The 13914-nt window shown below is 47.4% G+C and overlaps 1 protein-coding gene across 6 annotated transcripts in view; it reads left to right on the forward strand.

Annotated features, from left to right (window-relative positions):
- Positions 1-13914, forward strand: part of PLCB2 (phospholipase C beta 2) — a 63848-nt gene that overhangs the window by 35186 nt on the left and 14748 nt on the right. For 4 of the 6 annotated variants that reach the window (XM_054198741.1, XM_054198739.1, XM_054198740.1 and 1 more), the window contains 15 exons: positions 266-366; positions 1066-1232; positions 1424-1570; positions 1897-2054; positions 4050-4132; positions 4873-4957; positions 6371-6542; positions 7379-7476; positions 8204-8300; positions 9489-9573; positions 10010-10134; positions 11194-11348; positions 11786-11950; positions 13022-13121; positions 13396-13500. In XM_054198741.1, the coding sequence (XP_054054716.1) occupies positions 266-366; positions 1066-1232; positions 1424-1570; positions 1897-2054; positions 4050-4132; positions 4873-4957; positions 6371-6542; positions 7379-7476; positions 8204-8300; positions 9489-9573; positions 10010-10134; positions 11194-11348; positions 11786-11950; positions 13022-13121; positions 13396-13500 (1843 nt within the window). Of the gene's footprint in view, positions 1-265; positions 367-1065; positions 1233-1423; positions 1571-1896; positions 2055-4049; positions 4133-4872; positions 5223-6370; positions 6543-7378; positions 7477-8203; positions 8301-9488; positions 9574-10009; positions 10135-11193; positions 11349-11785; positions 11951-13021; positions 13122-13395; positions 13501-13914 lie in introns of those variants that run through there. The other 2 variants (XR_008465964.1, XR_008465965.1) reach the window with 2 other exon arrangements.

The raw sequence follows: 13914 nt of genomic DNA on the forward strand, positions 1-13914 counted from the left end.
GGCCTCTGACAGCTCCTACCACTGCATCAGCCTTTAGCCTATACCGTCACACAAGAGGCACCAAGGGACGGTTTAAATAACTGTCCGTTCTGAAATAGGGCATTATGGTGCTTCTCCGCTCCATCTGTTCTTCCCTGAGCACCTTGCCGGGTGTTCCAGCCGCTGTCTTGCATCATCACAAACAAGTGCTGGGCTGCGGGTGCTAATGGAGGGGTGAAAGCCGTCCTGGGTTTGGGATACTGACATGTCTTCATTGCGTTCTCAGAATGATGCCATCAACCCAGAGGACTTCCCTGAGACCGTGTATAAGACTTTCCTCATGAATCTGTGCCCACGGCCTGAGATTGATGAGATATTTACCTCACAGTAAGTTTCCCTCGAGCCACAGCAGAGAACTCGATCTCTTGTGGCGAAAGACAGGCAAAAAGGAGAGGCAAGGGGATTTTACGCTGTGTGGTTTGTCTGATCTCAAGCCTTAGATGGGCAAGAACCCAGAACACAAAACGGTGCCAGTGCACTTAACGCTTTCTCTCACAGCCTGAATAAAAAGGCTGAGGCCTCACTGTGCTGCAGGGACACTTAACTGTCACCATCAGGAGGGCTGATTCCAGCTCAACACTACGTCATGCTAGCGTGATACTGCTTGTGGCTGGCCTCAGACAAGGCCACGTACAGTGTGAAAACCATAGATCCGCACAAGCAGAAGGGGACCTTTTTTCCAAGTAGGTAAATCTGTGACTTCTTAAATGGACCTGATTTCACAGGGCAAGCAATTGTGTGCTCTGAAATGTAGGTCCCTTTAGAGTTCAAGTCAGAGACTCAAAATATGCTTTGAGCTCCCCTCGGCACAACCTCGCCACAGTACTGAATTAGTTAGGAAGAAGAAAGGCCACAGTGGGAAGCATCGCTTACGGGAAGAAATGTAGACAAAACAGAAATTTGTGCGCCCAGGCAGGCGGACACCCATTGCTAAACCTGAGGGAGCACCAGTCTCTCTTTTGTGAAAAGGTTGTCTGGGTAATACATAGGCCTTACCTCTGCTCCTCTGTAATTCTCTCACCTCAGCCATTTAAAAGCAAAGCCCTACATGACCAAGGAGCACTTGGCAAAGTTTATCAATAAGAAGCAGCGAGACTCTCGCCTCAACGACATCCTTTTCCCACCAGCCAAACCTGAGCAGGTGCAGAGCCTGATAGAGAAGTATGAGCCCAGCGGGATTAACATCCAGAGAGGTGAGTCTTGTTCAGCCCAAAAGTCTTGCTATAGAGGTAGTATGAAAATAGCAGAGGATCTCGCACCTTCTGCTACCCTGACGTTCCCAGGGGAGCAATCGGCTTGATTCTCACTGTGTTGCAGTGCCCCGGCAAGGAGGTGCCAGAACCATGTTTGTTCGATACTATTAACAGCTTTGTTTTCCGTGTAGGGCAGTTGTCTCCAGAGGGGATGGTCTGGTTTCTTTGTGGCCCTGAGAACAACGTGATAGCACTGGACAAATTGGTGCTGTACCAGGACATGACCCAGCCGCTCTCACACTACTTCATCAATTCATCACACAACACGTATTTAACAGGTATGGGCAGTTCCGGGGTCTGCCTCCGCGCCAACACGTACGTGCCACCACCGGCGGGATGAGTGAGGCTGGCAATCAGTCGGGCTGGCAATCAGTCGGGCAGATGTAGCTGCCCTGAGGTTTGGAGGGCCAGGGGCTGCAGTGCACTCTGAGGGGCTTGCCACTTAAGTGCTGTGTAAGAAGAAGAAATGTCACCCCATAACCGAAAACATCCTGTCAGTTTGCCACGTACACCTGCTCAGGGGTGGCAGGGAGTTCTGGTGCTCCTGTTTATGCAGAAACTGTCCCACGTGAATAGCTAATGTCGAGCCTCTGCTCTCCTCCAGCTGGGCAGTTTTCTGGTATCTCGTCTCCTGAAATGTATCGCCAGACGCTGCTGGCTGGCTGCCGCTGCGTGGAGCTGGATTGCTGGAAGGGCCGTCCCCCGGATGAGGAGCCGATCATCACTCACGGGTTCACTATGACAACTGAGATCCTCTTCAAGGTATGGCAAGAGTTTTCTCCATACACGCTTTCCCCTGCTTGGTTTTAGACTGATCTCTGTTGGAGGAGGCCGGCGGAGGGAACTGTCAAATGGATGGGCTGAGGGCAAAGATGTTTGAGAGGAAAGATTGACAGCAAGATGACAAGTGAATGAATGTGTAGATAGAATGAAAGATGAGCAAATATGCAATAGGTTGGAGCTTGTGTACGTTTTTGGAGTGGGAGGACCAGAAGAGAGGTTGTTAGCCGGGTGAAGATGAATGAATGCGGGAAATGCGGGGGTAGAAGCGATGGGCTGTGTAGCAAGATGGACGTATGGACAGAAGGTTGCATGAGAACGGTGGATTTATGGATAGATGCACATCAGAGAAACAAACAAGATGACTTTTAGAAAACAAATAATTGAAATGAGTTTATCTTCTATGTGGTCTACAGCAGGTTTCTGTGGCTTACAGCCTCACATGGTGGTGCTTTGGAGGAACAGGTTTCAATTACTTCCTAATTACATGAGTGCGTAGAATGTGTTCAGTGGAGCAGCTGCCCTCTCGCATGCTGGGCAGATGGCTTCCCTGAGGATTCAGCTCCCAGAAACACAGTGCAAAGCCTGCTTCTCCCTTGGAAATACAGGGCATTTAACCACAGAAGTTCCGAACAGCTTGCAGGTTCAAAATCAATGCATCACACTTACTTTTTCTGCACTCCTTTACACAGCTGCTGCCAACAGGCAGAGTCACTTTAGATTCTTTTTAAAGCTATTTATTCTTATTCCATATCTTTTCCCCAGTTCCCATGCTTCACTATTACTAAAATATTTATGTGGGGAAAAAAACCCCAGTCCTTAAGAAAGATCAGAGATCTTGTCATATTCAGTGTCAGTAATTTCCCAAATCCTGTAGTACCACTGCTGCTTTCTGCAGAGCAGCTCACTACAGACGGGGGAAATAATGACAGCTGTAGCTGCTGTAATTGCAGAGCTCTGCTAAAGCATGTGACTGCACCTCAAGGAAATTATTAACGTGTTAACGCAGCCTGTGCCCAGGTTTGAGTTTCACATAATACGTAGATCTTTCCCTCCACACCTCCCTCCCTTTTCTACCATTGCGGGTGGCCTTTTAGTAGCTTTTTCTGTAGCTTCCCCTTCTCTGAGCCTTGCAGGTTTCTGCGATAGAAAGTCCAAGTGGTCCGTGGAGGAGCAGCTTTGGCAGCCTCCCTCCGTGCTGAGATCGTGGCTGAACCAGGATTTGGGGGCGAGTAGGGGACTGTCATTGCAAAGGAGCAAATGACACATCTTTGCCATGTCGATTAGCAGCACCGAAAAGAAAATAGTGGAAAGTTTGTGGCAGTTTAACAGGGGGCTTGGGGAAAATATGATTATTTTTTCATACATCATTAATGCTGAGAATGTTTCCATGGTATTTGCATTTGAAATGTCAGCACTGCTGGTTCCTGAAGATTCCAGTTTTCTCTGCTGCTAGACAGAAGGATTTTATAAGCAGGTGAAATGATAGAAAATCAGACAGGCTCAGAGATAAGTATAAATAGAGTTTGAAGCAGTTTAATCTGGTGCTGCATACACCTTTTTCTACCAGTTCAAAGCGCATGTGGCAGTGCCTTGCCTCTGCGGCTAGATGATTTCACATTCATTTATATATACACTAAACTATAGAAGAATAGTAAGAAAAATAAAACCTCATGTTCTTACATCTTCAGCTTTTTTTTTTGTTCTTTTATGCGAGCTATTGAGTTTAGCTGCATTTTGTATCCTCTGGAGCTAGAAATCTGTGCAGATATGAAAAGAAGACATTTCTCACGTTTCAATATGTGCAGATATGAAAAGAAGTAATTTCTTACTGGGAGATTAGTTACGTTAAAGAGAAGCCCCTGACAGTGATCATTTTGGAGATCTGAAACTTGGGGGCGCATTCAGTGGGAGATCAGCTGCATGGCTCTTATTCATGAGTGCTGATCTTTTCTCTGACCATCGCTTCTCTTTTAGGATGCCATTGAGGCCATTGCAGAAAGTGCTTTTAAAACATCTCTCTACCCTGTCATCCTGTCCTTTGAGAACCACGTGGACTCGTGAGTATCTGGGGATTGGGGACCAGATGTGGGAGAATTGTGTTCTCTGTTGTCCAGAGCAGAAAGTGTGCGGGCAAGGGCTGCCGGGTTGTCAGTGGGAGCCTGAGCTGAAATGAAACATCAGTTGAGGTTTCTGAAGCAACTGACGGTGGGTCAGAGTTGAAAGATGAGCCACAAGCTGCAGAGAGAGAGTGACCACACTTGTGCAGCCTTGTAGTTCGGGATGGCAGAGTATGAACACATGGGAGTCGGCCTGGGAAGGAACTTCAAGTCCTTCGAGTACCTGAAGGGGGCCTGCAGGAGGGATGGGGAGGGACTCTTTGTAGCAGGACGAAGAGGAAGGGTTTTACACTGAGAGAGGGAAGATTTGGATGAGATCTGAGGCAGAAGTTCTTTGCTGTGAGGGTGGTGAGCCCCTGGCCCAGGTTGCCCAGAGAAGCTGTGGCTGCCCCATCCCTGGAGGGGTTCAAGGCCAGGTTGGACGGGGCTTGGAGCAACCTGGGCTGGTGGGAGATGTCCCTGCCCAGGGCAGGGGGTTGAAACAAGATGATCTCTAAGGTCCCTTCCAACCCAAACCATTCTATGGTTCTGTGATTCAAGATCTGCATAGCTGTCTGAGTGAAGGCAAGAGGTGGTTTTCTAGGTAGAGTACACTGCTCTCGAGATGATTGTTCATGCTAAGCTCTGGATTTGGGTATCTGTTTTCCTGTTCACTCCTGCTTGATCTCTTTGTTCATCAGGCCCAAGCAGCAGGCGAAGATGGCTGAGTACTGCCGAACCATATTTGGAGATATGCTGCTGACAGAGCCGCTGGAAAAATACCCAGTAAGTGGAAGCTGGGGAAGGAGGCTAGTGGAGAGGTCTTTCTGGAAAAAACCAGTCACTCCTGGTGCCAGGAGATGCCACAACAGATACAAGGACAGTGAAAGAGAAGATGATGCCATGGACAAATAAACCTGGTTCATCGGGGTGAGCAGCATAGTCAGTGGATGGAAGACCTCCCAGTCGCAGAGGTTTTCCTGGGAACTTCCCTGATTCTGCGCTTATTTAACCTTCTGTGACCTGAGTGACTTTGGAAACGGAGCCTTAGGTAACCAAGTCGGACCCGGTGTACCAAGATGAGTCAGTGTATTTTTGTACACAGAACTGTTTCAAATCTGTCTGCCAGCATTTACTTTGGAAAAAAACAGGAAGAAGGGCTTAGTAGCATTTCAGGCTCTTCCTACCAGTGCTTCTCAATTCCTGTTACCAACCTGGAAACACTCCCTTCCCGGCATAGGTGGGCAGGTCAGAGACACACACAGCTGTGTGCTCAAGAGTAGCTGAGTAAAGCTCCCGATCTGCTTGTCCCTAGTCAACAGCTTATTTGTACAAGCGTGTATTTTTGGGGACACAATGACATCTTCGGTGATCCCCATGCACATTGCTACTTCAGTTGCCTCGTGAACGGACACTGATTTGCAGATAACAGGCGGTGCCTGTGTTCTGCAAAGCGTGAGGCAGTTCCTTGGTTTACGTGGTGGAGGGGGTAGCTGAGACACATAGCCCAAGCACCCATTTTCAAGCACCAAGATCAAAAGAAGAGCTGAAAGGAAACAGTGAGCAAACCAGCAGTTGCCCACTGCCCAGACCCATGTCCTTGTGCAGGCAATGGGGAGAAACAAGGGCCGGGGCGAGGAGAAACAGTTCAGGGTATTAGCTAAATTATTAACAGGCCTGTGGCTATCTGTGCAGGGAGTGTAGGTCGAGAAGCAGTCTGAGTCACACATCCTTGTCTTGAGCCACCTACTCTGGGATCTTTCTCTCAAATCTGCTGCAGGCAGAGTGTTTAAATATGGCCCGAGTGCTGCTCTAGGACTGAGGCTCTGGGATAAGGAGAGAATCACGTGGAATGTGAAAGCCAGAGGTGTGTGGATGCCTTCAGGCCACGTAGATGTTTTTTTAGCTGAGGTGCAGGATGGGTGGCTGGGAACAGCGTGGCAAGTGCAGGCAGCAGAACATGAGAGGGCTGAGAGGTGCAAAATGCTGGTCTGAAACTGAAGGTGAAGACTTAGGAAAAAATCACATAGATATAGTGGGGTACACTGGCAGATGGGGAAATTAAAGAATACAGTGGGTGAGAGATGTGTCCGTGTACCAGTAAATGGCCAGAGGAATGATACTGGGAGGGACAGGAGAGATGAGTGTTTGTATTCTGTCTTCGTGATGAAAATTCAGTATGAAGTTTATCTGTTGCAGCTGAAGCCCGGAGTTCCTTTGCCAAGTCCTAAGGATCTCTTAGGGAAAATCTTGATTAAGAACAAAAAGAAACAATCTGTATCTGGGAAGAGGCAGAACTCTTTGAAGAAAGGGAGGAATGTGGAACCAGAAATCACTGAGCAGCCAATGCCAATGGATGCTGAAGATACTGGTATGTCTGAAGGGGAAATGGGACTAGTATAGCTAGATGAGCAAGTTTAGCCCCCTGGAGACTTTCCAAATCACCCAATACTAGCTTGAGGCAAGCCAGTACGAGTCACTAATTCAGTTATCTCAAGAAGCAGCGTAAGCTTCGAAGAGAAATTAAATCTTCAGAATATTTTTAAACGCTTCATTCCAACCAAAAGAGGCAATCAGCGTATGCCCTGCCCATCAGTCGACTCTTCAGCCTGCTCGAAGTCACGTGGCTGCATGAGTTGGTAATTCATTGATACACACCGGCTGTTGGCTTGATGATGGATAATTTTTTACTGCTTGTAGCTCTCTGATAACCACAAATTCACCATGGCCTATTTCTTCACTGTGAGGTTCTTGAAGGTTTATAGAACCTTAAGCCCCACCTTCCTCCCCTCCTCCAGTCTCGAGGCTGTCACCTCTGGGCTCAGGGAGCCTGTGGTAGAACCAGTGAATTTTCAGTCCCTGTCATGGTAGGAGCACATAAAGTCATTGAAGACAAGCTGAGCGCCACTACAGAGCACCTAGAAATGGCCATTTATTCCCATGAATGTGTGTGATCTTGGTGGGGAAAACAGCGCTGTGGTTGTCACTCCTGGGGTATGAGGGAAGCCTGCAGGAGGAATGATTTGGTCTCTTGAGTGTGCTGGTTCCTGTTTGGATTTGGCTAATAAAATTGTATGATTCTTCCACTTCTTGGTCCTGCAGGACTTGATTGTGAGGTTTTGCAGAGCTCCCCATTGCTAGCAATCCGCAGTGTCTTGTCTCAGTGTGCTACTGATCCGTAGTGCTGATGTGGGCTGTGTGTGTTAGTCTGGGCAGGTGATGTGGTTGAAGAGGAACCAGAGGAAGAGGATGAACATCTCGGAAACCTGGATGAAGAGGAAATTAAAAAGATGCAGTCAGATGAGGTACTGTCACTGTTGTTTCTGTTCCTTTTCTGGGGTTTTTCTGGCCTCCAGTTTTCTCTGGGGCCTGACCACATTGAATAGAGATGAACCCAAAATGCAGCGCTATGGCCAGTCGGGGGCTTTCCTTTTCCCATGCAACACGATTTTTGCAGGAGAAACTGAGTAAGAGAAATGATGTTGCTCGCATAGAGAATATGGCAGAAGAGTGATTATTTCTGACTCTGCCTTTGATATTCTGCATGATTTGGAGATAATTGCTTGCCTTCAAGCTGGTTGGTGATTCTTAGCCTTAGTCTGATAAAAGTAGTTAGCAAAACATGAAGTGCTTCTGCTGAAGGGGGAAGGAGGAGATCTGCATTCCCTTGAATAAAAAAAAAATCCATTTCCTATTTCCATCTGCCTAGTATTGCTCAGAGAGAAGGGAAAACAATGTCTCCAGTTTGCCTCAGGGTCCATGCCCTGCGAGGTAAAAGAGGTCCTGGGCTTCTTACATATTGATACCTCTCCATATGCCTCATTTCAGGTTTTTTCCAAGCTACTTAGAAACTCTGTGCCCCTGACTACGCTGCCCACAATGTAATTGTACGACCAGGAAGCCAAAGGAACTGGTGTGCTCTGGCTGGGGCAGCCACCAGAGTTCTTTGATTGTGACGCCCAAGTGTGTTTTGTTTCATCTCTTGGAAAGGTCTCTCCATCTGTCTTCTCTTGGATTTTGTTTTCTGCTCAGGGCACTGCTGGTTTGGAAGTGACAGCGTACGAGGAAATGTCCAGCCTAGTTAATTACATACAGCCGATCAAATTTGACTCCTTTGAAGTCTCTGCCCGTAAGTCAAACTCAGGCCTTTCAAAATCCCGAGTATTTCTGTTCAGCCAGGAGAGCAGTACTTTTGGGTGCTGCTGTTCTCCACCTGCCTTTGTGACTTGCTTTCACCCGTTTTCTGTTGTGTTCTCTCTCTCACACAACATGCACATGGTCTCAAACACTTCCCTTCTGTCCTCCTCCCTGTAGTAAGGAATTGGTAAGGAGAAGACAGGGCTATGTTGGATACTGCTCCCAGTTATATGAGTGAGGAGGAAAAGAAACAGCCTAGAGGGCAGTGACGTCTCTGTGGGCATGCTTTGCTGCTTCTGAGGGAAGGGACGTGCCCAGCTTTTCTTCATATATGTGACTGGCCTTCCTCTTCTGCGGTGACTGGACAGAGACACATCTCGAACGCTGAAAATGCATGCAGTTTCTTTATACACAATAGGTGCTTGTAAACAGTTGCCACATTTGGGCCTAGCTTTGAGTGAGCTGGTTTGATGAAAGAAAGAAAAGAAAAAGAAAAAAACAGGGCAGTGAAGACGGGTAAACTTGACAAAATAAAGATGTTTGTTCAAGACTTTGAATATTTGGATTCACTTGGAACTAAAACTCCAAGCGGGAGCTATTCTCTAAATGTCACTGACATCGAGGAAGAGATGGGCAAAATTATTGCCATTTAAACTTCGCGAGCCCATCCTGTCTGTACTGCATGAAGTTCCTGTCCTGTAGTGCACAACCATTGTCTCCCTGGTAAAAATAAATTGCCTTTTATGGAGTATTATTCTTCAGTCCCTTTTCAAGGGACCAGAGAAAGGTAAATTGCCTTGATAGAAAATTGTACCTGGTAGAAGGTGGGAGTAAACAGGCCAAGTGCTTCCCTGGTCCATCAGGCCCCACACACAGAATAGGGGCTGGACACGCCTCAAGTTGTGCCAGGGGAGGTTTAGGATGGATATTAGAAAAAAATTTTTACACTGAAAGGGTTATCAAGCATTGGAACAGGCTGCCCAGGGCAGTGGTTGTGGCACCATCCCTGGAGGGATTTAAAAGACGAGTAGACGTGGTGCTTAGAGATATGGTTTAGTGATGGTTTTTATCAGAGTTAGGCTGATGGTTGGACTCGATGATCTGAAAGGTCCCTTCCAACCTGGGCGGTTCTATGATTCCATGCCTTTCTTTTAAATGCTTTCTTATCTTCTGTTTCTAGAGAAGAACCGGAGTTATGTCATCTCTTCCTTCACGGAGTTGAAGGCTTATGATCTACTAACCAAATTCCCCGTGCAGTTTGTAGAGTATCCTTTTGGCAGCCTTTGTCCTGTATAGTTGGTTGTATGGAGTAGGAGAGCTAATTCTGATGCTTGGGTAAGGCCGAGACACATCCAACTGGCTTCTGGTTTCAGGACCTGGTAAACTCTTCATCAGAGATATAAAGTGTGCAGGTGGGACACTTCCCTGGGATCTTCCAGGGTGGCTTTGGAGGCTGTTCACAGAGATTCTTGACAGGATGCATCCTGCTATAGTGAATGCCAAGGCTGCCAGATGCTTGTCCTTAAGTGGAAGGGGTATGGGAAAGGAGCCTGTTGTTGCCAGGGTCTCTCTTTCTTCTTGTCTGGAAGGCTCTGAGCATTTGGTAGGAGAGCTTAAACAATTTTCATAATCTGAATACGTGAGGTAGCCCCAGGGTACACAAGGAGTGCCCCAGACTTGTTTCCAATAGAGCAACCGTAGATATAACAAGCGACAGATGAGCCGGATTTACCCCAAAGGCACCCGGATGGACTCCTCTAATTACATGCCCCAGATGTTCTGGAACGTCGGCTGTCAGATGGTGGCACTCAACTTCCAGACCATGGGTGAGTGTCACATTGTCCTCCAGCTTCTGAGTGGGTGAGGCTGTGTGCTCATGTTCACTGTCTCTTCTTTCGCTGCTATTTCCTAACGCTGCCGCTTCCCTGAATGCGTTTATTCTGTGTGGCTTCTCCCAGCGTGGTGATGGGCTTTGACTCCATCTCCTAGAGACCAAAAGCACCTTTCTAGGCCCGGCACAAGCCTGGCACGCAGTGTCTGGTCCTACACACTAGTGCGTACACACATAGGTGGCCTTGCTGTCGTCCAGTGTCTGGGTACTGTCTCTGGCTGTCCTGTAACGTGATGTCAGACTAAAGAATATGCACAAATGCATCAGAAACTCCCACTTCCCCTGAGCTGCTTCCTCTTCTCCGAGGCAGCGGGCAGAGCTCCATCTGGCTACAGGACTAGCCTGCTCTGCTGTTTATTTCCAGTATTTTGACCTGAACAGGGAAGAAGGGCCTTGCCTTGATGCACATATAGCATGAGAAGGAGACAAAGAAAAGTCTCCAGAGAAAGCTATTCTTTATCCCTCTTCCTTCCTCCATGTCTTATGTATAGAGAGCGTAGGAGACTAGCTGTAGGATCAGTAGGAGAAAACGTGAAGCAACTTAAAAAGGGAGAGAGTGAGAGAAGGGTTACGAAGAGGATATCATACTGAAGACGGGTCAGAAACCACAAGGCAGCATTCTCAAGAGAAGTGGCAGAGGAGAAGATGGACTGCGAGGAGACCCAAAATGAAAGGGGGAAGGAGTAGAGGGGTTCAGACAACTATTTACTTCACACCCAAAAGTAGCAGGTACTTCTTAAACTAATTTTTAATTTAGTTCTACCCATGAGTTATGGTGCAATCATAAGCAAACCGCTTACCTTTCATACAGCAGCTGCTTTAATATTTTTCCCTGTAGGGTGCTGAGAGGCTTAATTAGTTTTTGAAATGGCTTTGTGAGCCTTTGGCTCGCAGGGGCTGTAAAAGTACAGCATCTTTCAGCTCACTCGTGGCACACCAGGCACCTGATGAGGTCCCACAGAAATTTTTCTCACTGTGTTCCTCTGTATCTCAGATGTCCCCATGCAGCAGAACATGGCTCTGTTTGAGTTCAATGGCCAGTGTGGCTACCTACTCAAGCATGAATTCATGCGGCGTCCGGACAAGCAGTTTGACCCCTTCTCTGTGGACCGCATTGATGTGGTGGTGGCAAGTACCCTGTCTGTCACGGCAAGTACAAACCACGGTGCTGTTCCTCCCCTGACAGCCAGTTCCTGGCACCACGTATATAACTGGCATCTATGTCCCCGCTCTTTATTATCCGGTAGGGTTCTTAGTGGCAAATGAACCCCGAGAGTCCTGTGGGAGAGTGTTACCATGGCAACTCCCAGTCTTTTCGCTATTTTAAATTAATCATAATCGCATGAAAATGGAAAATTAGCATCTGCCACACAGAAGAAGCCAAGGCTGCGATGATGGGGAGGGAGGAGGTTGGAGGAAGTGCTGAAGGAACATGGGTGGAGGTAAAATAAAAGCCTGTTGTGGATTGGAAGCTGCAGCAGAAGAGGTGTTTTGGGTGGGAGAGTGACTTTGGGGTGAAGGTATGGATGGGTTCTTCTCTTTTATTCTTTTCAGCAGTTGCTAATTCCGATTCTCCTTGTTTGTAGATACTCTCTGGTCAGTTCCTCTCAGACCGCAGTGTGAAGACATATGTGGAAGTAGAGCTGTTTGGGTTGCCAAGGGACACAAAACGCAAATACAGAACCAAACTGACCTCCACTGCCAATTCTATTAACCCTGTATGGAAAGAGGAGGCTTTTGTTTTTGAAAAGGTAATTACATTTGATAGTAATTTAGACAGAGAATCCTTAATGATCCTGCTGGCCACAAGCACTGCACAACAGAAGGGACTCCCTTCTGGAGATCTCAGTCACGGATTTAAACACACAAGGCGTTAGGTGTCGCTTTCTCAGATAATATCCAGACAAAATATCCAAAACAACCCTCCATCAGTATTTCCCTGAACAGACAAGGGGTCGATGGGGACGTTTCTGGAAATAACAGGCATCAAGTCTCCCATTTGTGGTGCACTTTGGACTGAATTGACTCATCAGCTTTGAAAATGTCAAGCACCAGGAAGCAGAAAGGAACTGAATGTCTGTGGTTCAATTGTAAATGAGAAACACAAACTGGAGAAGTAATGGGACCAGAGGGAGGCTTCCAGGTGTGCCAGAATACAGAAAACTGCCCTGTTTGTCCACAAGAATTCAGTGGTCACTAATCCGGGTACGGGGAAGTTAAGTCAAAGGTGATAGTAATGTTTGGCCTTTCTGCAGTAGCAAAAAAAATACAAGTTACACAATTCACGTCTGTCAAGCACACTGAAATAGCAGATATTTTCAGCCCAGTTGTGATGTGGTCGATAAATATTATCCTCATTTCAGAAAACACTTTTCAGGCTACAGTTCTGGCAGAATAATTTTTAGTTCATTTTATGGCAGAAGAAAACGGCGGAGGAGGGAGTCAAGAGCCCTTATGGCAAATTTACCATGTTTGCTAAATTATCCTCCCGAGTTCCTTCCCTTCTCTGGTGAATTGCTTCATGGAAGCTGTGGTCTGGGGGTTTGTTGCCCCGTTTTTTCTTTAGGTGAAGTGCTCTCCTGTGATCCCATGCAGTCTCTCCTCTGAGAAGCCTGTGTTTTGTGGTGTTTCTGTGAATTCATTTATGTCTGTGATAAACTGTAGCCTTACATTACAAGATGCAGAAATTGGCAGTGAATTTGTTGGAGAGACGGCATTGTTTTGGTGGAAGGAGGAGAGAGTAAAGTTCTACTTGGTGAAGCCAGTATGCTGTTAGGAGTTAGAGGTGAGGACATGGGTGCCTTACTCTGTTTTTTCCTTAGATCATGATGCCTGAGTTGGCGTCTCTCAAAATTGTGGCTTGGGAGGAAGGCGGGAAGTTCATCGGTCATCGTGTCATTCCTGTTATTGCAGTGCACTCAGGTAAATTTTGTGGAAATTCCTTCAGCTGTTGTGCTTTTGCGGCCTACCCATTGGGAGCTGTAAAGAAGATACGAACATCTGCGTATTTTGCTACTTGTTCTCCATTCCTGGAGGCAGTGGAGCCTGCAAATTCATCCCGTTACAGCCTTACCTTAATTCCGTACCATGTTCACCATGCCCTCCTGTAAGGAGAGACTTTGTTTTACTGTTGGAACACACAGAGAAGAAGGGACAGAGGTTCTGCCAGCTTACCTCTTCTGCTTTCTGTTTTCAGGCTACCACCACATTTGTCTCCGCAGTGAAAGCAACATGCCCCTCACCATGCCTTCTCTCTTTGTGTACCTGGAAGTAAAGGACTACGTTCCCGATGCTTGGGCAGGTAGTTATGTGTCAGAATGCGCGTGGGGGTGCTCTGGCTTTGTCCAAACTGTGAGCCAGAAGCATTTTTCCAGCCTGGGGGGGTGCTTTCCTGCTGCACCCTTCATTCCGTGTCAGGGTGGGACGTGAGCACGTGCCAGCACATGTCACACCCTCACGTTCATCAGAGGAGCGGATGCTTGCGCTGTAACTGTGACGGGTTCCCTGTATGGACCGAGGCGCACGTGCGGGATGTGCAGTGCAGATGTGGCTGTCTCCGGTTTGGAATGGGTCGGTCATTTTACTGCTTTTATTCATAAGCCGGGAGAGGTTTCCTTGAGTGAAGAGGTGATAACTAACAGGTGCTGACGAGAATAGGGCTTTAGGGAGCACAGGAGCTTTCCTCTTCCCTGTTGGAAGAGAGGGAGGTTCTTGC

This window comes from Rissa tridactyla, chromosome 4 (assembly GCF_028500815.1).
Source record: "Rissa tridactyla isolate bRisTri1 chromosome 4, bRisTri1.patW.cur.20221130, whole genome shotgun sequence".
Lineage (NCBI taxonomy): Eukaryota > Metazoa > Chordata > Aves > Charadriiformes > Laridae > Rissa > Rissa tridactyla.